Raw genomic sequence first — 23,875 nt, 5'->3', positions numbered from 1 at the left:
CCTTGGGCCCCTGCACCCGCATGGGAGACTGGAAAGAAGCACCTGGCTCCTGGCTTCAGATCAGCACAGCTCCGGCCATTGTGGTAATTTGGGGAGTGAACCAACAGATGGAAGACTTTTCACTCTGCCTCTCCCTCCCTCTGTCTGTAACTCTACCTCTCAAATAAATAAATCAAATCTTTAAAAAAAAAAAAAAGAACCAGTGGACTATTGCAAAGGATCTATAAATCATGTGAGTATAGTAAATGGTATACCTCAACCTACTATATCATTTTTGCTTGAAGCAGATACTCAAAACATATTCATAACATTTGAATTTATTTTAATGTGCTATTGAATTAATAATAACTGTGCCATTATTTTCTTGATGAATATTAATCCGCATTACTATATCAGAGTTCAGGAAATTTTTGGCTATAAAGGGATGTATTTATGTCAAAAAGGGTGGAAGCTACTGATCTACACAAATATTCTAAATGGATTTGGACTGAGTCACTTCTACCTGCTTTTCTTGGTCATCCTCATATCCTGTGTTCTTGGGAACAGTTACAGTTTCAACTATTTCATACCTTTATCTCCAAAATTGTGCAGTCATGTACTACAGAACACTGCTTCAGTCAACTATGGGCCTCCAGTACAGCAGTGTATACTGCAGGATTATAAAGGAGCTAAAAAATTCCTATTGCCTGGTGACGTCATAGCCACTGTAGCTGTCATAGCACAATGCATTACTCATGCACACACACACACAGTACCTAACACTTGACAACTGTAATAGACAACTATGGTACTCATTTGTGCAGTCGCTATACTATGCTTTTACCATTAGTTTAGAGTGCACTTCTACTTATTAAGGAAAGTTAACTGCTCAGGCAGTTCCTTTAGGAGGTATCTGGAAGAAGGCGTTGATATCACAGGAGATGGAAGCTCCTTGCACATTATTGCCAACAAAGATGTTCCAGCATGACAAAAAGATGTGGAGGTGGAAATTCTGACCCTGTGCAGACCTAGCCTAATGTGCATGTTTGTGTCTTAGTTCTTAATTGAAAAAAAGAAAAGAAAAATGTTGTAAAGAGGGAAAAAATAAAAATACTTAAAATTGGCTGGACCATATAGCCTAGGTGCATCATAAGTTGGGCCATCTGATGTGTGTATACTCCATGTTGTTTGCATAACAATGGGACCACCTAAGGATGCATTTTCCAGAGTGTTCCCTGTTGTTAAGTGATGCATTATTGTACTTATATTTCTAAGGCTAACTTCTGATTGCATACACAAGGTTCTCCAATGCCTTTAAAAGGAAATACCCAAGTACTCCCCCTAGAACTCACTAGGTGAGTCCAGATCCATGGAGAGTGAGGACAAATGTGTTGGTGGTGAAGGATTCAGCTGCATTTGCTAAGGCAGCAAGGACTGGCCCTGTGTGTGTGTGTGGCAATCTTGTCTACTAGGCGGCAGTCTATCCCCACCCCACCCACACCTCTCATTCTCTCCACCTCTGGGGGATTAGCATCTTCCTTCCAGGGGCTCTTAACTTCTGGGTACAGACTAGAAAGGCAGACATGCTGTGGCTGGGACAGGGCATGGAAGGTAAGTCAGGAGCAAGCGGGTTTGTACCGCTTCACGTGTGCCCTCACTGCCCCTCCCCATTGGTTACCATAGCTTCCTTGCTCCAAGGAGGAGTGGGGACCTGGGGCCCAGGACAGGCATTACCTTGTGGGATCCTATAGGTGATTTCTCCAGGCTTCCTGAGCTTGCGCAATATATAGTCACTATGAATGTTGATGCCCATTCCCAGAATAAATAAGCAGATACCTAGGCAAAGAAGAGAGAGAAGTGAAAATGTGGCCTCATTTTAGTGTTTTCCTTGCAAGCTACAATTTTTTCTAAAACTGAAGGGAGAAGCACTTATTTTCTAAGTCTGAGAATTGGACTGAGATATGGGAGGAGCACAGGGAGTGTGAGGAGCAACCAGCCCTCGTCCCGAGTTTGGGAGGGGGAAGGGCTGTACTGTTCCCTAGGCCTAAAGGCTGGCCCTGCATGTAGCCATGTGGTAGAGACAGGCGGGGGAAGCCAGGGGAGTGGGAAGCACCATTGTCTAATAGTCAGCTAACTAAACAGATGGGTAACAGCAAGCCCTCGGCTCCTTCCCAATCAAACCAGGGCTGCTGAACTCAAGACTTAATTCCAACCCCTTCTCCTCTGTGATCCCCCCATAGAGGATGGAAAGATGAGGGCATCCCACAACCTAGTCCTGCCAATGAGATGCAAAGGCAGGGTTCCAGGGACGTCCTCTGAAACTCTCCTGCTTTGCTGATGGCCCTGGAGCCTCCACTTCCTCCTTGCTCCCCCTTTGCTTGCACAGCGCAGCGCCTTGAGCGGCAGCCACTGCCTTGTAGGTGACCAACATGAGGGCCACAGGTGAGAGTGTTGAGTAGAGATGGGACAGGAAGTAGCCGGGTCCCTAATCACTCCAGGAAGCGACCAAAGGAATGCAGAAGCTGTCCACCCTCCACGCTGTGTAAGCAATGTGAATTCTGAATTGTTTAGGTCACCAGTCATTGGTTTACTGGGACACATTGCTGAGAGCATTCCTGACCTATACACCCATGCTCATGAAAGGAATCTGAGGTAGATGAAAGGGTATGGCAATAAAACAGATTGCCACCACTGCCACTTCACAAACACACACACACACACGTATATATACTGATCACAGCTTTATGTATTTTTAACCACATATCCTGGTGGTGTCTCCACATGTACCATCCACTGGTAAAGACAGGGCCCAGTCTGAGCAGAGCAGAGCCAGGATCAGGGATGGGAGGCCCTGCATCCCAATGGGCACTATGACAACCCAGAACCTTCCCTGTCCCACTGAGCGGCCCAACCCCGCTCTCAACAGAGCGCATTTGGTCCTGATCAAAATGCCTCAGAACCCAGGGTCCCTGGTTTGGCATGATAGGAAGCAATGACCATCCCACCCAGTCTACACAAAGGATCACAGGCCTGGGAGAAAGGGCACGGGCAGAGGTTGGGGGGGGGCACAGGAAACAGAGTGGTGCAGAGATAGAGACGTGCCTGTGTGCCAACTCACTCCGCCTCTCTCAGCCTCAGATTCGTCGAACGTATTCTGTCACCTATGTTACAAGGAGAGTGCTAAGATCATTCATTCATTCACTAATACTCATTGAGGGCTTACTAGGTACCAAGCATTGTCCCAAGCTCCTGGGACCCAGTAGGGCACAGTCAAGGGGTCCCTTGTTAAAGAGCTTGCATCTTAGTGGAAGAATGTAGAAATAAATTAAGATGATTTAAAAAGTAAAGCAAAAGATCACATTACGGCCATCACAATGCAGAAATCAAAGCAAGGTGATGAGACAGGGAGTAGAGAGGGGTAGGAGGTATCTCTCTTTAGATAAGTGGCTGGGAAAGTTTTCCCAAAGACTTTGCATTTCTTTTGTGGGTCAAGGGGAATCAAAAATGGGACACAGAGCAACCTAGTAGAGGGACTAGCAGGTGCAAAAGTCCAATGCACCTGAAGAGCGAGGTCAGAGCGGGAGATAAGGAGATGAGGACAGGATGACAGGTCAAAAGTCAATCAAGGCCTCAGTGAGCAGACAGGGGTTTTAAGTGCACCACGAAGCCATTGGTTGGTTTTAAGCAGGTTAGACATTTCAGCTGATTCTGATTTCAGCTTATTATTTTTGGACTTTATCTCGTGTTCCAAAAATGAACAAAGCCAGTACTGAGTGTCTTCCACTATTTGGGACAGGGTGGTCAGGGGAAGCCTCATTGAGGAGGCGTGAGACAGGGAGAAGGGGCTCACCGTGCGGTCGCAGTGGTAGAGCAGGGAGAGGGTGAGGTGACTGGGACCCGGGCAGTGGCTTTAGCTGGCCTGCGGAGGATCCGCGTGCAGGTTCACTTACCCAGGCTAAACCTTAGATCCGTGTACCAGGAGTCAGGGTAGTCCGCACAGTAAATCAGAGAGTAGCCCTGGAGGAACCCATTTCCGATGCAGAAGATGAAGCCTTGGAAAAACAGTGTAGCTGGGAAAGGCCTCCCTCGGGTGAGCAGCGAGTAAATGAACGTCCTGGGGCAGTGGGGAGGAAGGGAAAGATCTCTGTGAACAGACAGACCCAACAGGTGGGACGGCTGCAGGGAGGCCCTGGGATCTAAGCAATCACTGACACTAATATTTGTCTTGTTTCATTAAAATCCACATTAGCCACCACTTTTTTTACAATTTCAATATATTTTCACATATCCCTAAAAAGTTGAATGGGCATTTAGCCTGGTGATTCAGATGCCAGTCAAGACACCTGCACCCTTCATCGGAGTATCTGCCCTGCATCGGAGTATCTGGGGTCAGGTCCAGTCTCCAGCTCCTGAAACCTTCTTCCTGTTAATGAAGACCCCTGGAGACAGCAGTGATGGCTCAGTCCCAGGCATGTGGGACACAAAGATTGAGCTCCCAGCTCTTAGCTTAGGCCTGCCCCAGCCCTAGCCATTGTGGGCATTTGGGGAGTGGACCGATGGCTGAGAGTTTTGTCTCTCCCAAATAAATAGTTGAAAGAAAACAGGGGTGGACATTATGGCACAGCAGAGTTCTTGGACCTAATCCTGCCTCTCTTTCTGATCCAGCTTCCTGCTAACGCTCATCCTGGGAGGCAGCAGGTGATCGTGGTCCAGATACTTGGGCTCCTGCCACCCATGTGAGAGACCTGGATGGAGTTCCTCGCTACTGGCTTCAGCCTGGTCCAGCCCTAGCTACTGCAGGCATGTGAGGACTGAATCAATAGATGGGAGATTTATTTATTTATTTATTTATTTATTTATTTATTTATTCTTTTCTCATTTTTGCTCTCTCCATGAGGAGAGAGAATTTTAAAAAATAAATTTGAAAGTCATTTTTTAATAAAAACATTTATTTTCCTCATTTTTATTCCATCTGGATAGAATCACATTATTTGATTCTTAAAGAACAACATCTTATTTCTTAAACTCATCATTATGTTTGAGACACAAACATGATGTGTATAACTACATTCCCTTTATTTAAGTAATTATATGTTATTGTTATGTTTAAATACACCACATCTGTTCCTCCATGTAACTTTGATGAATATTTCTGTTGTTTCCAATGTGGTTGTACCCATTCTGAGATTATTTTGTTACAACTCCCAACTCTATGTCATTTTAATGATTTTCTCTTATCTTTTATATATCAAAGTTTATTTTGCTATAAGAAGTTAGATAAGAATCCAACTTTTTTCTGATGATGATCAATTTACTAAGTATCTCCTTTCTACTGATAGGCAATGCCATTGGAATTGTATCACTAAATTATCCTATGGATTGGTTCTTTTGGATTCTTGGTTCTGTGCCATTGGTCTGGTTTGATAACTGTAGTCTTTTTAAACTAACTTACATATAATGAAATGTTAAATGCTTAAAAGGACAAATGTATTTATCATTGTAGATATTATACAATGTACATGTGTAACAAATCATCATGTCGTACCACACAAATATGCACAGATTAAAAAAGAAAATGTGGGAAAAAAATGTTAACCCTTGGTGAAGTTACTCTTAAATCATTACACTTTGGAGGGTGGATTTATAGGTTACCCTTGCTTATTTGTTCATGTAAACCTTAAGATCAACTTTGGGGTGTTTTGTTGCCAGCAAGAGGGATTATATTAGAAGTGACGTAGTGTTTGCCGGTTTTGAATTCCTGCGGTTGTAACAGGTGGGCCTGGAGGGTCTGCCTCTGCACAGAAAACCCCTTGGGTCTCACCAGCAGGAAGTGTGGAGGAGCGCCAAGGCCTGGGCAGTGATAGGGTCAGTACTGTCCCACTGGAGGGCGCCTCTGAGCCTCAGGGCAGCTCTGTCATTGTGTTTGTTTAACTACCAGCAGGTCACCACACCCAGTGACTTTATCTTAAAAGGCTTCTTGATTTCTGGAATGACTGAAAGTTGGTAAGGCCACATCTGATCTAATTTCCTCCTTCTGATTTCACTATTTTCTCTGGGAAAAAAAAAAAAAAAATCTCTTGAGGTATGAAGCAGAGACGAGATATATGCAGGAACCAGGGGCAGGTGTGGGGACAGGAGGGCCCTTGCTCGCTTTATTTGTCTGAAATATTTGGATTCTTGAGTTCTCCCACAGCTTGCCTGATATCTAAAGTGATGCGATATGGGGCTGGCGTTGTCAACACCAGCATCCCATATGAGCAGTGGGAAGTTCAAGTTCTGGCTGCCCCACTTCCAATCCAGCTCCCTGCTAATGTGCCTAGGAAAGCAGAGGAAGGTGAAGATGGCCCAAGTTCTTGGGCCCCTGCACCCATGTGGAGACCCAGATAGAGTTCCAGGCTCCTAACTTTGGCCTGATCCAACCCTGGCTATTGCAGCCACTTGAGGAGTGAACAAGAGGATGGAAGATTTCTCTATTTTTCTCTCTCCCTCTTGCTAACTCTTTTTTTTTTTAACTTTTATTTAATGAATATAAATTTTCAAAGTACGACTTATGGATTACAATGGCTTCCCCCCCATACCGTCCCTCCCACCCGCAACCCTCCCCTTTCCCAATCCCTCTCCCCTTCCATTCACATCAAGATTCATTTTCGATTATCTTAATATACAGAAGATCAGCTTAGTATACATTAAGTAAGGATTTCAACAGCTAACTCTGTCTTTCAAATAATTTTTTTTTTAATTTAGTTGACAGGTAGAGTTACAGACAGTGAGAGAGAGACAGAGAGAAAGGCCTCCCTTCCGTTGGTTTACTCCCCAAACGGCCGCTACGGCCGGCACTGCGTCAACCCGAAGCCAGGAAGGAGCCAGGTGCTTCTTCCTGGTCTCCCATGAGGGTGCAGGGGTCCAAGCACTTGGGCCATCCTCCACTGCCTTCCCGGGCCACAGAAGAAAGCTGGACTGGAAGAGGAGCAGTCGGGACTAGAACCCGGCGCCCACATGGGGATGCCAGCACTGCAGGGGGATTAACCTAGTGAGCCACGACATCGGCTCAAATAAATTTTTTTTTTAAATTCAACTTGAAGAACGCCATCTACACCCTTCAAATTGTGAAAACACTCCTCACTGTGAAAGTTAACGGAGAGAGTACAAATGGCAGGAGGGCCTCCTAGAGTCTACCCCTCCACAACAAGCAAGGGAAAGAGCGCCGGGGACAGGGGAAGGAGATGGGAAACAGCTCTCTCGGAACTCTGGGCATCAACCGAAGTCAACCAAAGGCTTGCTGCACCCCAGCGAGCATTTAGCCAAGGGCATGACAGGACCTCAGCAAGACCAGCAAGCTCTATGACATTCCTAATTTTCTGTAGTCCCATCTCCCACTCCCTACCTCTGCACAGCCTTGAAAATATGGCAGTCCCATTCCCAGGACTGGTGGGAGCCCAACAGGGATGGGGCTCTTTTGAAGCCTCTTGCCCAAGAGAAGTCATGCTCTTCCCTGTCTGCTTTTTCCTCCTCACCTGCCTGGTTCCCAGGCCCTCAGGTGGCTGAATCACACCCCTGGCCTTCCTGTCTCCAGCTAGTAGATAGCAGATCATGAGACTTCTTGGTCTCTGTAATCAAGCTGGGCCAGTTTCCATGATAAAGCACTTAGATGGAGATGTACATAAGCTACATAAAGATATGCACATCCCTATTGATTGTGCTTCTCTAAAGAACCTTGACTAATACACGTGTGATGGACAATGTCTCTATTTCTTTCATGGTATTGGTGTCTTTAAATTATCTGCGTCTTTTGGGACATCTTGATGAATTCTGAAAAATTCACATTTCTGTAGAAATAGGAAGCCATCCACAGAGTTCAAGTTTTTAAATGTAGTTGTATAAGACTGAAAGATGGTATTTTCCAGAACTCTGAAATTCTGTGTATTTTCTTATTACTCCATCAGTACAAAGATCCGTCCTGCTGCCTTTGCATAGCCCCACGCCTACCCCTGACCCAGTCCCTTGTAACCACTTTCTGTTCTCTTTTTCTATACTTTGTTGTTTCAAGATCACATAAATGGAATCACTACATATGTAATCTTTCTAAGTTGGTTTTGTTCAACCAGTGTAATTCCTTCAAGATGCATCCAAATTCTAAGCTATATTTTTAAGTGGAAAAATGACATAAGTGACAGCATGTACAATGTGCCACCTTTTTGCAATCAGCAAAGGGAAACGAAAATGTATGTACATACTTTGTCATTTCTTGGGAAAGCTTCATTGGGCTCTAATTTACATACATAAAATTCACCCCCTTTAAAATGCATAATTCAGTGACTTTTATGTGTATTCCAAAAGTTCTGCAACCATCAACATGAACTAATTCCAGAATATTTTCATCATCCCAAAAAGAAACTCAGTACCTGGTAGCAGTCAATTCTAACGTCCCCTCCCCTCTGCCCCTAGAAACCACTAATCTACCTTCTCACGCCGTGACTTTGCCTCTGCTGGACATAGAATCATACGATACATGGTCTTGTGTGACTGGTTTCTTTCACTTGGCATGGCATTTTCAAGGTTCATTCTATGTTGTAACATGCGTCACTACACTTCTTTATAGAAGCTAATAATATGCCATTGTATGGAGGTACTACATTTTTTTATCTATCAGTTGATAGGAATTTGTGCTGTTTCCACTTTTTGGCTACCATGAATCAAGTTCCTGTGAACATTCAAGTCTAAATTTTCCACGAGTGTATATTTTTGTTTCTCTTAGGTAGACACCTACAAGTGGAAGGTATAGGTCATACAGTTGAGAATTTGAGGATTTGACAAACTGCTTAACATAGTAGCCAAATTTGCTTATTTTTGCAAAAAATAAAATCCCTAAAAGGGTAAATAAGAAATGGATTTTAAAAAATACTTCTAGGAAGCAGGAGGAAGGGAGAGGATGAAGACTACAGGAACTAAAAGGAGTTAAACTTCCTGGAATTTATCCTTTTTTATATAGATTAGAGCTTTGGACCACAGACATTTCTGTGTGCACCTAAAATTATAGGGGCCGACGCTGTGGTGCAGTGGGTTAAAGCCCTGGCCTGAAGCACCGCATCCCAAATGGGCACCGGTTTGAGATCTGGCTGCTCTACCTCCAATCCAGCTCTCTGCTATGGCCTGGGAAAACAGTGGAAGATGGCCCAAGGCCTTGGGCCCCTGAACCCACATGGGAGACCCAGAAAAAGCTCCTGGCTTCAGATCTGCACAGCTCTGGCTGTTGTTTTCAATTGGGGAGTGAACCAGCAAATGGAAGATCTCTCTCTCTTTGCCTCTGCTCTCTCTGTGTAACTCTGACTTTCAAATAAATAAATAAATCCTTAAAAAAATTATACCAAAAAGGAAAAATCAAATAATACAACAGAAAATAAGCTGAAACATGAAATCAACAATACATGAAACTGGTTACACAACCACACATACAAAAGAATCATGTCAAGCGACTTTTGAATATATATTATAAAGTAGATATAGTATAAGAACAGAAAGAATGGCAAAGAAATAGCAAAAGTTTATTTCATTTGATTCTTATATTACTGGCATTTTAATTTATAAATGAGTTTATGCATATTGTCAAAATGAGCAAAGAAGTAAATAGACTGTTGTGATTAGGAAGCAAGATTTTCAGTGTCCGGGGCTGGCGCTGTGGCGCAGCAGGTTAAAGCCCTGGCCTGAAACGCCAGCATCCCATATGGGTGCCAGTTCTAGTCCTGGCTGCTCCTATTCCGATCCAGCTCTCTGCTATGGCCTGGGAAAGCAGTAGAAGATGGCCCAAGTCCTTGGGCCCTGGCACCCACATGGGAGACCCGGAAAAAGCTCCTGGCTCCTGGCTTTGGATCAGCGCAGCTCCAGCTGTTGCAGTCAACTGGGGAGTGAACCATCGGATGGAAGACCTGTCTCTCTCTCTGCCTCTCCTCTGTGTAACTCTGACTTTCAAATAAATAAATAAATCTTTAAAAAAATTAAAAAAATTTTAAAAAAGATTTTCAGTGTCCAAGAAGATTAAATACAAAATCACAGGAAAATCTATAGCATTAGGTTTGAACTGGAAATACCACTTTCAAGTCATGACTCAAAATGGGCCCACCCAGAGGCCCTGGAGCAATGACGCACCAGCAGCAATGAGCACACTGAGCAACCAGGTCTTTATACCTAATACCATCCCCTAAAGGAAGCAGAGCACCAAGGAGGAAGAACCAACTGTGCAACAGAGCCAGGGAACACACAGAGTGAGGGATGCTTGAATGTGTTGCAAAGTAAGGAAAGAGTTGAAGATTGAAGGGCAGAGAGCAGGTTGGCGAAGTTAGGCAGATGCCAATCAGAAAGGGGTTCTGAGGGCCAAACTTGAGACACCCTGGCTCACAAAAAGAATCATGACTAGAGTTAATTATAACCATTGGATGAATAAAACCTCATGGATCCAAAGTGATAGTTTAAATTTTTTTTTAAATGTTTGCTACCATTGAACATGCTTATTACACCAAGTCCTTACTCCAATAAAACAATTAAAGGGATAATTAAACACATCCAGTGTGGCCACCTTCTTAAAAGGAAGTATACACTTCAGCTGCTGAGTAAAAGCTTTTCTTTTCTGAGGAATAACAGCTAACAAACAGAAGATGAAGTTGAAAGTCAGAAAACCTATTATTCACAGGATACCAAAGTATTACCCAACAGATCATGTGCTAATTACAAGGAAAACACACATTTAAGAGGAAGAGATCTAGAAGTCATCATTTCCACCAAGAGACCAAACATAGCATGGACAAAAGTGGGAGAATGGATTAGCATGTGCATGGGGAAGCAGAGGGAGAACTGATGAGTCCAAACCCAGGCTTTTCTTTTTTTTTTCTTTTTCTTTTTTTTTTTTTTTTTTTGTCACAGAGCCTTTATTGTACACATGAGCAGTACCTGACCCGACCCAGCCCGTCACGTTTACATAAATACTCTGCCGCGATCGTTACTGTTAGAAGGTTACTGAAGCCCCCTGCACCCCAGTTTAACCTGAAAAGCAAATGCCACTTGTAGACCTGCAAGCCCCCGCTCAAACCCAACTTCTGGATTCCAGGCGTCTGCATGCCCCTGGGGTCACGTGCACAGGCAGACGCATCGGATGGCGCCCAGAGGCTGTGGAGGCCAGCACTCCCCGGTCTTGCAACCTCACAGCACCTTCCGCACTAAGGAGGCTGACCTCTGGCCCCACTGCCAGCTCTGGCTGCGCCACATCGCATCGCCGAGAGCTGACGGCCACAGGGGCCCCCGGGGCACTTCCGCTCCACTCTGACCTCCACTGACTTCATTCTAACCCCCTCTTGCGATGGCCAGCTGCAAACTGCCCGCCAAGAATCCCCTGATCCGGCTGACCACGGCCCACCGTGCCCCTCAGTGTTTTGGGGTACGCGCCCATGCCCTAGCCGAAAGGCAGCGTTCTTCCAGCACAGCCCCCGTGGACAGGGACAGCGGCTTCCCCAGGAGACCGGGCCCGCGTGCAGGTCGAGCAGCACTGGCGTGGCCCAAGGTGCGCGTCTCACAGACCGCCTGCCCGCAACACCCGGGGAAGCGCGTGAGCGGCCCTTCCGCGACAACTGCAAACCCAGGCTTTTCTAAAAACCCTCTCCTGGGGGCTCAAGAGGTCACAAGAGAAGCACCTGTCAAGGCCACAGCCTCAGTGACCTAAGGACTTCCCACAAGACCCCACCATCTCCCAGTGATACCTGGGCACCCAGCCTTTAACAAGTGGGTCTTTGAGGGACACCCAAACTAATGTGCAAACCATAGCATATAGCAGGGAGGAGTCCATTCTAGACAGGAGACTCAAGAGCCATGCCACCACCCTGCGAACTTCCGCTGGTTCCTGGCTTGAATACAATGGTTCTCAGCAGTATTTGGAAGACAACTGAAGCAGCGTGACTACACAGTGGATATGTAAATGTGATTAGGGAATTGCTATCTTCCTGGGCCATGTGTAGTCAGAGAACACCCTTATGTTTTTTAAAGATTTATTTATTTGAAAGCCAGAGTTACAAAGAGAGAGAGAAGGAGAGAGAGAAGGAGGCGGGTGGTGGGGGAGGTCTTCCATCCACTGGTTCACTCCCCAATTGGCCACAATGACCAAAGCTGCACCGACCTAAAGCCAGGAGCCAGGGCCCTCCTCTGGGTCTCCCACATGGGTACAGGGGCCCAAGGACCTGGACCATCTTCCACTGCTTTCCCAGGCCATAGCAGAGAGCTGTATCAGAAGTGGGGTAGCCGGGACTCAAACTGGCACCTATATGGGATGCCAGCACTGCAGGCGGTGGCTTTATACATTACTCCACAACACTAGCCCCTGAACACCCTTATTCTTATACGAGCCATGTTGTCACCATTTCAAATGGATCATCAGAAATAAAATTATCGGGCAGGCATTTGATCTAGTGATGAAGATGCTAGTTAGGATGCCCACGACTCATAGCAGAGTGCCTGGGTTCAATTCCTGGCACCAGAGGCCAATTCCAGATTCCTACCTATGCACACCTTGAGATACAGCAGTGTTGGCTCACGTAATTGAGTCCCTTCTACACACATGGGAGACCTGGGCTGAGTTGCCAGCTCCTGGCTTCAGCTCAGTGAAGTTCTGTAAGCATTTGGGTAGTCAACCAGCAGATGAGCTCACTTGCCCTACCTCTCTCAAATAAGCAAGCAGTAAAAAATACACAAAAGCTCTGATTTAAAATATATTATTATAAAATTACATAAGCATGAGAAATATAAAACAAAACTTTCAAACTGTTAAGTTGTTGACACTAGGTATTGGGTATACAGATGCTGCATTATTTTTTCAATTTATCTGACTCTGAAATTTTCCATTAAAAAAATGTTGGCAAAAATAAAGTTACTTAGGAAATCTAGCCAAACAGGACCTGGCACTGTGACATGGTGGCTAGGGCAGCCACCTGCAATGCCAGCATCCCATGTAGGCACTGTTTGGTCCCAGCTGCTCCACTTCCGATCCAGCTCTCTGCGTGGCCTGAGAGAGCAGTGGAGGATGGCCCAAGTCCATGGGCCCCTACACCCATGTGGGAGAACTGGAAGAAAGAAGCTCCTGGCTCCTGGCTTTGGACCAGCACAACTCCAACCATTGCAGCCAGCTGGGGAGTGAACCAGTGGATCAAAGACCTCTCTCTCTCCCTCTCCCTCTTTGGCTCTCCTTCTCTCTCTGTGTAACTCTTTCAAATAAATAAATAAATCATAAAGTTACTGTCCCAAAAAGAAAACAAAGAAAAAGTCTTTGATTAAAAAACCATTAGCAATAATTATTTCCATTGGATATGATTAGGGATGCTTTTTTTTTTCTTACTGCTAATCTACATTTTCTAATTTTTGTAAAATAAATATGCATATTTATATATCCACAAATTTCTTATTTTTCTTTTTTTAAAGATTTATTTATTTGAAAGACAGTTACAAAGAGAGGTAGAGACAGAGAGAAAGAGGTCTTTCATCCTCTGGTTCACTCCCCAAATGGCTGCAACGGCCAGAGCCGTGCGGATCTGAAGCCAGGAGCCAGGAGCTTCTTCCAGGTCTCCCACAAGGATGCAGGGGCCTGAGCACTTGGACCATCTTCTACGCACTTGGGCCATCTTCTACGCACTTGGGCCATCTTCTACTGCTCTCCCAGGCCATAGCAGAGAGCTGGATTGGAAGAGGAGCAGCCGGGACTTAAACTGGTGCCAAATGGGATCCTGGCACTTCAGGCTAGGGCTTTAACCTACTGCACCACAGCACCAGCCCCTATTTTTCTTTTTAAAAATATTTTATTAACTTTCTAATTTTTCTAAGCATTGCTCCTGAAGCAGTGCCATGCTGGTCTTGCTGGGTGGCATATTATCTAGGTTACACATCCTTTGTGTTTTCTCTCTCTCTGTGTCTCTCCCTCCCCACATTCACTCACATTTAGGTTCCTCTCTCTTCTTCCCCAGGGGCCCTGTATCTGACATCAGCTACAGGGAATCCCACACAGCTGCCAACACAGCAGGATTTAATAGTGCTACCCAAATATACCTGCACTAGCCCAATAAGTCCTCAAGTTTATCAGCCTATTAACCAAGCTTCCTTGCCTTACTAAAACTATATATCCATTATAATAACGTGAACTCATAATCCAGCCCTTTCTCTGAGGTCTGTCCCCCTAAAGACACCATCAAACTCTTAGGGTTTCGAGTTAACAACCACAACAAAACTCTTCCAGCTTGCAAATGAAGATGTACCCATAATTTGGGGAAAGCTTCACAATCATATTGAATTTGGTTCCAAGAAAGGCCTTCAGCTGTCCTATTTTTAAAGAACCAATAAATGCAGAATACATATGTTAGTCCACAGTGATGAATGAGTTCATCGACTGACTCTTTCCCTTTTCTTTGCTTATTTGAGCATCACATAGATGGCAACCTAGCAGTGATCGCTTGCTCTCAGACTCAACCCCCCAAAATGGCAGGAATGTGAAAATGGTGAGAAACCCCTAAACAGACTTAAGGCTACAACTGCTAGGTAGAGTGGGGCTGTGGCAACATCCTAGAGTGAAGAGCAGCCTGATCCAGCCTAGGAGAACTCTTAGTTTGTTTTTGTTTGTTTTTTGTTTTTGACAGGCAGAGTGGACAGAGAGAGAGAGAGAGAGACAGAGAGAAAGGTCTTCCTTTACCATTGGTTCACCCTCCAATGGCCGCTGCGGCCGGTGCGCTGCTGTGGCGCACAGCGCTAATCCAAAACCAGGAGCCAGGTGCTTCTCCTGGTCTCCCATGGGGTTCAGGGCCCAAGGATCTGGGCCATCCTCCACTGCACTCCCTGGCCACAGCAGAGAGCTGGCCTGGAAGAGGGGCAACCAGAACAGAATCCGGCACCCCAACCGGGACTAGAACCCGGTGTGCCAGCCCCGCAGGCGGAGGATTAGCCTATTGAGCCATGGCGCCAGCTGCCTAGGCGAACTCTTAAACTAATGTCCACCCTACCTTCTGCCTATTGCCATTGCGAGCAGTGACAGCTCAAGTTGCCTGGGATCTATGCAGCCCCACCAAAGGGTGGCAGAATTCCTGTTGGGAGGGCCATGATGAGAATAGGCACAGACTAACCAGCCATTCCTAGGGCATTCATTCCCTCACCAAATCCTCATGGCTAGGCTAGCAGGTTGCTCTTCCTGGTGCTACTTTTAAGAGTTTAATGACTAATTGCTTGGATGACATGGGGCCTTGGGAGACAGCAGTATTGTGGTATTTCTAACTCTCAACTTGAGTCTCATCCCTTCCTCTTTCTTAAGTTCACAAGGAGGAATGCTGGACTTGAGCCCTAACCCAATACACATTACCAGACATTCCCAAGGAGAACTTGACCCACAGGCCAAAGTAATTAGACACTTGGGAAGTAAACCTAGAAAGAAATAATCAACAATATCAACAACACATAAAGTATCTAAGTAATATATGTAATAAATATTGAACAAACATCTACTATGGAACATGGAATCGCCACAGCAGAACAGCAATTTCAAATAAACACAATAAATATCCTCAAAGAAGTTTTTCCTTCAAAGCAGGAAAAGAACCACATAAAATAACTAAATAAGAATGTTAGATATGAATAATGTAATAGTTGAAATAAAGAACAGAATACTTGCAATAAACAATAAGTAGCCTGGAGCAGACAGTTTAGAAAGAACAAGAGACTTAGGATCTCATGCAGGAAAGAAATGACTCATCATCGGTTTTAGACTCTGAAAGATTTTTATGGTTGGAAATTTTTTTTAAGTCCAAGAAATGTGGAGGTAGAAGAGACCTCAGCAACTCTCAACACTTGCATTTTTCAAATATGAGCAAATGAGGCTTGGGTTATAGAGCAGATTAGGCTGAGTTGAGTCTAAAACACTTATGCAAATCCTCTCTGGATATCATACTGGGTTTAAGGCTAAAGAAACTGAATGATATATTTTTAGACCTAAAATTTTATCAAACTCTTTATTTTTATATATGAGAAAACCAGGGCCCAAGGAAATCAAACAATGTATCCAGAATATAGAATTCATTGGTGAGGAGGGTAAGGACAGGACCCAGGTCTTATGACAGCCAAATTCTCTGCTCTCAACTTTAATTGGCATTTTCAAAAAGATATCCACTCAGTCCTCTGTAGGTTTCACATCTGTGAATGCAAGCCGACTAAAAATATTTAGATAAAAATGTGTCTGTACTGAACATACAGACTGTTTTGGCCATGATTCCCTAAGCATAATAGTAGAACAATCATTTACACAGCATTGATATTTTATTAATCATTATAAATAATCTAGAGAGGATTTAAAGTATATGGGAGGATGCAGAGGCTATATGCAAATACCACATCATTTTATATAAGGAAATGGAGCATCTGTGAGCTTTGGTATCTTAGAACAGATTCCTGGGGGGATAGCAAAGGACAACTGTACTGTCAGGCATGGAATTGAGCGATACACCCCAAACAGGGGTTCTACCATTAAGTAAGTTTGGGACTGGTTACAGCAAACAAACCTAGCATGTCCGTCCACTTACTACACGCACTTACACGTTTGCTTTTTCAAGCCTGGACTTCCTGAAGCATGTGGTGACTCTCTAGAAGGGACCTTTCAGGGTGCCACACCCATCACAGAACTAGAGCTCAACTCCAGAACACTGGCCAAAAAGTGACTGGCACTCCTGCACAGATGAATGGATCCTGAAGCTCTGAGATATGACATTTGATTTTACAGATTTCACGGTCACCTCCCCTCCTCACCACCTCCCCTCCCCCACCACACACACACACACACACACACACACACACACCCCAGCTATCTCCTCGCATCTCCAGAGCATTCCTTGCCTGATTTTTGTCAAGACAACAGAGAGAGACATGGCCTGGAGACTGCCACCGATGACCACAGTTGCATTGTGGATATGAACTCCCAGCACCGCTGCCTGGCATGTGTTAGATCTCTTCATTGAAATTAAGTGGGTTTTGGCCAGCACCGCAGCTCACTAGGCTAATACTCCGCCTGTGGCACTGGCACCTTGGATTATAGTCCCGGTTGGGCACCGGATTCTGTCCCAGTTGCTCCTCTTCCAGGCCAGCTCTCTGCTGTGGCCCGGGAGTGCAGTGGAGGATGGCCCAAGTGCTTGGGCCCTGCACCTGCATGGGAGACCAGGAGGAAGCACCTGGCTCCTGGCTTTGGATCAGCATGGTGCGCCGGCCGCAACATGCCAGCCTTAGCAGCCACTTGGGGGGGGGGGGGGGCGGTGAACCAGTGGAAAAAGAAGACCTTTCTCTCTCTCTCTCTCTCTCTCTCTCACTGTCTAACTCTGCCTGTCCAAAAAAAAAAAAAAAAAAAAAAAAAAAAAGTACGTGGTTTCAGGCCAGGGGAGAAGGGCCACTATTACCAGCCTTGCCTGGAAATGGGATGATAACTCCTTCCCTGTCCTTGCTCAAGGCTGTGAGGGTGAACGTGGATGATATATGGAGAAGCAGGCTTCAAACTGCAGAGTGATTGCCAAGAGTACAGAGACAGGTGTGGCATCACGAGAGGCAGATTTTCTAGACACAGAACATCAAGGTGATCTTGAGGGCCTGCATTTCCCCCTTAGTTGTACATCTTTCTTCTCTTGGCTCAAAAGCCCCTTGCTCTACCTCCCAGGCCCCTGGCCAGGTGTGAGATCATGGAGACCCTTATTTATTGGTATTGAAGAGCTGAGCAGGAAAGAAAAGTTCATTGCCTGTGTTTTCTCTACAAGCTAAATGCTCTCTTCTGCTGCACCTTCTTCTTTACATCTGGACTCTGGCCCCTGTGTCACCTCCAGAATACCTCCAACCTTATTCAATCATAGCAGTGCCTACAATTCATGTCTTTGCATAAATAATTATTTTCTGTGCTTCTGACGTATATCAAAATACACACAAGAGGGGAGAGGAGCTTGAATACCCAGCGCCAGACTGTGCGTAAGTAAATTATATTCTCAAGCACTGCCCCCTTTCCCAGAGTAAAGCAGAACAGACTGAAAATGTAGTGCAAAGGGCACATACTCGCTGGTCCAAAAGGCCTGGCTTGAAGGATTCTATTACTCCATAACTCTGATCCTGGACACATTTCATCTGCAAATGGACATTAATCGTTATTACCTCCTTGGATTCTTGCAGAAATTAAGTAAACATGATACAAGGGAAAGTACCCGGCATTGGGTTGTTGCTGAATATTTGGTACTCCTGGCACTGACATCCTGTGAAAACTTTGGGAGCTTTAGACCCGAGGAAAGGGTCTTGGAAGGCTACAGAAAAGCATTATACTCGTCTGCTGCCCTGTTTAGGTCAGTGCCAATGAGGCCCCCAAAACAAGCTCAAAGCACAGCCATGTTTCAATTATACATATACCTGCCCCTACTCTTCAGGCATTTTAAGTCTGAATGCAACACCGATATTCATTGCATCTCATCCAAAGGCATGCATGTTAATCAAGGCAGGCTGCCTACTGTAACAACAGCAAAACATCAGAAGTTCAATGTAAGAAAACCTCAGTCTTGCTCGTGCTACAGGGTCGAGCTGTGCAGGGGCAATGCCCTGTTACAGTCAATCAGGATCCAGGCTCTTCCAAATCTTCTGTGTCTAGCAATCAAAGGAAGACAGAGAGTATGAGGGGTTGTGCAGGATCGGGCTTCATGCCAGAAGTGGCATAGATTATTCCCACGCTCATTCCTTTGGCCCTGGCCAGTTGCAAGGAAGACTAGGAAATGTAGCCTGCTGGGTTTCCAGCAAGAAAAGGAGAAGAGGTTTGATAAACACACGGCCCAGGCAGAAGGCTCTGAAAAGCTCGAAGTTTTGGCAAACAAACAACATTCTCCTGATCTGAAAGTCTTCACTGCTGAGATGAAGTTATGCGAAATAGGATGCTTCATCACAGAAAAAAAACAAACACGATGAAAAGAAACCCAAGTGACTGGCAATTAGTAGTGTACAGTTTTAAGGGAGATTCCCCTTCAGATCCCAGACCCTGCAACAACTTTCTCCAGTTTGAAACCATACCCCTTTAATTCCTTCCTACACTTCTAACAAAGATTTTCACTCTTTTGTATTTACTGTGATACAGAGACTTGCAAGTATTCTGCAAAAATAAAGTTTTCTGTCACTGCTAAGTAAATATTCATTTGAGGGGACTCTTATTGGAAAGGGTTAAATGAAATTGCAAATCAAAATTAAGAACAAAACCTTGAAAATTACACATCTTGCATATACCAACTGATATTTAACTGAATCTTCTTCAAATATAACTGCAATTGCTAAGATTATCAAGCCAGTTGAAGATTTTTCACTATATGAAATTTCAGACTTCATTGTCAATCAAAATGGATTCAACTTCTGTATATAAATACAAGGCTCCCAGGCCTTATTGGCAGTTGCTCTGTGTGATAGTAACTCATTCCCTGACCCCATGTCCTCTTTCATCCACTCCCCCACCTTTCTGCTTCCCTTTATAGAGTCATCTTCGTTTACCATTTCTGTGTTTCTCTTCTCCTTTCTGCCAGCCTTTACCCCAGAGGAACAGGTCTTGGTGAGGCCATCAGAGACCATATTTCGAAACTCAAAGGAGCCAGTTTTCAACTCCTCTTGCTGGGCAGTTATTCATTCCCTCCTTTTGGAAACGCTGTCATCACTTAGCTTCCAGCCCACCACACTGTCCTGGTTCTACTTCACTGATTTGTCCTCATTCTCCTTTGCTGCTCTCTCTCATCTTCCTGAATTCTAAATCGCGGAGACCACGGAGCTCAAGACTCTTGTCTTATCTACAGTCGCTACCTATGTGATCACATCTGTCATTGCGCATCGTTGTTACTGTCTGAAAGTGTCCTCAGCATGCGTGGGCTGGAAATTTCATCTCAATGCAACAGCACTGGGAGGTGGGGTCTTCAGGGGAGTATTTAGGTCAGCAGGGCTCTGCCCTCATAAACAGATGAATGCCATTTAGAAGGGCTGGTGCTCTGCTCTTTCGTGTCCTCCTGCTTCCTGCCTTCTTCATCAGTTACCCAGCCTCAGATTTGCTCTTACAGACCAGACTGCCATCTATAAAATAACAACTTCCAATTTTACATCCCCACACAAGACGTCTGCAGTCCTTGAACTCAGACTCACATAGCCAGCCCCCTACCAGACGTCCACGTTCATGGATGTTTCAATACCAATACGTATAAAATATCTAATTCCCTACCATTCTCAAGTCCCTGAGTCTTCCCCAACTCAGTAGATGTTGTTTGTTTTTTCCAATTGCTAACTTGCCCAGAATAAAGACTTTAGGCCACTCCTCTCTCATATATTCTCCCTCTTTCTCCACTAAAATCTATTAGCAAACCCTGTCCTACCTCTAGAATATCGCCAGAATATGACCATATCTCACCAACTACACTACTCAGTTGGAATCCAAGCTATCATTAAGCTCTCCTGGCTATTTGCAAAATCCCTCTCGTGTGACCACCATACTTCCCTCACTATCATCCCACTCTTAAGGCAAGTAAAACTTGTAAATAATTAAAGCTATAAACAGAACTAGTAAAGCTATAAGCTGGATCATATTACTTCTTTCTAAAAATTCCCCAGGTTTTTATGATGTCCTTGAAGACTCTCTAATGTCTGAGTCCCCCACTATTTCTCTGAATCCATCTACTGCTTCTCCCCTGTTCGCCTCACTCCAAGCACCCTGGCCTCCTTGCTGCCTCAGATCTTTATCAGCTCCCTGGAGAGCTCTTCCCAGACATGCATGGGGATCCTCCCCACCCCTTGTTTTAAATCTGCTCAGTGTTAGCTTCTCTGGCCACCCTACGTACAATACCAGATCTGCAATGCTTTCAGGGCTTGTCCTCATTAACCAGCCTTACTTTTTCCAAGAGCACTTTTCTGTACCTAACAGGTTATAGTTAGCTTGTTAATCACCTCCTCCCACAAGAATGTGAGGTCCATAAGCAAAGAAACATTCTCTGCTCATCATCCACAATACTTGAACAATGCCTGGCACACAGTAGGTCTACAATGAAGACTGAATGAAAAAGCCATTCTTATGCTGTAAATAGTAGATATCATAAGCATATAATTTCTCAATTATATCCTATTAAATATGTATCATCACTTCCAGGAAGGGGAAGTGGATATACTTTGCCCCTATCCCTCCTGCTACATGTAACTAACTCCCTGGACATTATATAGAAAATAAACAGAAGATTCTGAAAGGTGCAGAGAAAGGCACACAGTGCCTTTTGATGGAAAACACAGTAGTGAGTTCCTTAGGTTTTCTTTTGGCTTCAGACAAGCTAGACTTGGAGCTGAGGAGGTTGGCAACCATGAAATACAACGGGCACAGATGAAAAAGCCCAACAAAGCTTGCTCTGCCTAGCCAAGGGACCAAACAATGGGGCAACCTAAAAGACACTGAGTTTTAGAAAACAAATGCTCTCCAACCATCAACACTCGGGGTGGGGGTGGGGGGACTATGGTCCCATTGCCCCACCCCACCAAGTGTGACAGGGAGTCTCAACTCTTCCCTCACCAACCATGACAGGCACTCCCAGCTTCCTCTAGGGTGTCCGAGGAAGCCAAGGAGGGATCCTGCACGTTGATTCCTTCTGGGAAGTAACAAGGACGTCCGACCTCCCCACAGCGTTAGCAGAGACCACGCTGGGGGCTGGGACTTTTTAACCCCGTATCCTTGTCTCGGCCTGGGTGGTGACGGAGAAGGCCTGTTAGAGAAATGGAATATCCAACCTTCCCAGCAGTAATGGGGCTGCCGCTCACTTACTACCTGGTGTCGGTAGAGGCCATTTGGAAGAAGAAAGGAAACACTCTTAGTTCTCCCAGCCAAATAACAGTGCAGGACTTGGAGGGACCCAGGCTCCACCCCCCTGTGGTAACACAGGAACCTCCACATTCACATGTCAGGGCCGGTCTTCCACCCTATGACAAAATATTGAAGTGGTGCCCTCTTCCCTGCTGTTAGCAGTATGGGAAGCGGCCAGATAAAAGTTGGAACAAGATCCAGTCTCATAACATAATGTCCAGAATGTCCATGTTTTCACTGAAAATCACTCATGGGGCCAGCATTGTGACACAGCAGGTAAAGTTGCCGCCTCCTATGCCGGTATCCCATATGGGCTCTGGTTCCCATCCCGGCTGCTCCACTTCTGATCCAGCTCCCTGCTAATGGCCTGGGAAAAGCAGCAGAAGATGGCCCAAGTGTGCGCCCCTGTCACACTTGTGGGAGACCCAGCTAGGCTCCTGGCTCCTCACTTTGTCATGGCTCAGCTGACCATTGTGGTCATCTGGGGAGTGAACCAGCAAACGGAAGATCTCTGTCTCTCTATAAATGACTTTCAAATAAACAAATCTTAAAAAAAAAAATGCAGTGCCAGCATCCTACGTGAGTGCCAGTTTGAGTCCCAGCTGCTCCACTTTAGATCCAGCTCTCTGCTATGGCCTGGGAAAGTAGCAGAAGATGGCCTAAGTGCTTGGGCCCCTGCACCCATGTAAGAGAACTAGAAGAAGTTCCTGGTTCCTGGCTTCAGATCAGCTCAGCTCTGGCCATTTGGGGAGTGAACCAGCAGATAGAAGACCTCTCTCTCTCTCTGTCTCTCTCTCTGCCTCTGCCTCTCACATAAATGAATAAATCTTAAAAAATAAATAAATAAATCACTTAGGCTTATGCTGTGGCACAGTGGGTTAAAGCTCTGGCCTAAAGTGCGGGCATCCCATATGGGCGCCAGTTCAAGTCCCGGCTGCTCCTCTTCAGATCCAGCTCTCTGCTATGGCCTGGGAAAGCAACAGAAGATGCCCCAAGTCCTAGGGCCCCTGCCCCGACGTGGGAGACCGAGAAGAAGCTCCTGGCTCCTGACTTCAGATCAGCTCAGCTCCAGATCGGCTCAGCTCCAGCCATTGCAGCCATTTGGGGAGTGAACCAGCGGTTGGAAGACTTCTCTCTATATATAATTCTATCTTTCAAATAAATAAAAACAAATCTTAAAAAAATCGCTCATCCTACCAAGAACCAAGAGGATCATAAACTGAATGAAAAAATAAACACCAATATATTATATAATCCAAAATATATGGAGAAGAATATTTAATAAGACAATTACATTATAAATGATGGAAATAAAGCAGCGTAAGATACAAGAGACACATAAAGCAACAGAACATAGATGAGAGATTTCAAAAAATACAGTAAGTAAATCCAAACAGAATTATAAAAAAAGTTCAAGTAATCTATAGGAATCAGAAAAAGAGAAAAAAGAAGTGGAATAAAAACAGGGAAAAAAAGCAGAAAACAAAAAATAAAAGACAAGCATTATTATATCAAAAAATACAACAAATGTAAATTATTTAAATATAACAATTGACTAAAGCATTATTGAATTATATATAGCAAGGATAAAACTTTCATGAATGTCTATTTATCCAACATTAATCAAAAGAAAGTAAGGAAAGGATTCTAGGAAAAGAGCAGAATCTGTCTCCCCGCCCCCCCACCCCCAACCCCCGCCCCCCATAACAATTATACTGGAAGAGTCTGCTTTAGAAATGGTGAATTTACTAAAGATTTTCAACTTCCAGCGAAAGGCTTGATGGTAAATTGTGCTCAGTTGCAGCTCTTAGCCCAGTAGCAGCTACTCATTCCCTAGCTCCACAGCAGGCAGCTGTTCATATGTTTCTGGAACACCTAACACACAGCTTACTGGAGGCAGGGTAAGCAAAACAAAAACAAAGAAAACCCCAAACCTGCCCTCCAGATATCAGAACCGTGTGCTTGGGTCACACCTCTGCTTCAGATCACAGAGGCGCAGAGACAGAGCTGGGAGGCTGT

General features: G+C 44.9%; 1 protein-coding gene across 4 annotated transcripts in view; it reads right to left on the bottom strand.

The window, feature by feature from the left end:
* Positions 1 to 23,875, bottom strand: part of SRD5A2 (steroid 5 alpha-reductase 2) — a 56,645-nt gene that overhangs the window by 5,534 nt on the left and 27,236 nt on the right. For all 4 annotated transcript variants that reach the window (XR_516296.4, XR_011386720.1, XM_002709931.5 and 1 more), the window contains exons 2-3: positions 3,930 to 4,093; positions 1,714 to 1,815 (exon numbers count right to left, since the gene is read on the bottom strand). Coding sequence is in view for 2 of the 4 variants with exons in the window: in XM_002709931.5 (XP_002709977.1) it covers positions 1,714 to 1,815; positions 3,930 to 4,093 (266 nt within the window). In the remaining 2 variants the exon portion in view is untranslated. The remainder of the gene's footprint in view (positions 1 to 1,713; positions 1,816 to 3,929; positions 4,094 to 23,875) is intronic.

The sequence above is a fragment of the Oryctolagus cuniculus genome, chromosome 2, assembly GCF_964237555.1.
Source record: "Oryctolagus cuniculus chromosome 2, mOryCun1.1, whole genome shotgun sequence".
Classification (NCBI taxonomy): domain Eukaryota; kingdom Metazoa; phylum Chordata; class Mammalia; order Lagomorpha; family Leporidae; genus Oryctolagus; species Oryctolagus cuniculus.
Note: the sequence above shows the minus strand (reverse complement) of the source record. Positions and strands in the feature narration are given on the sequence as shown.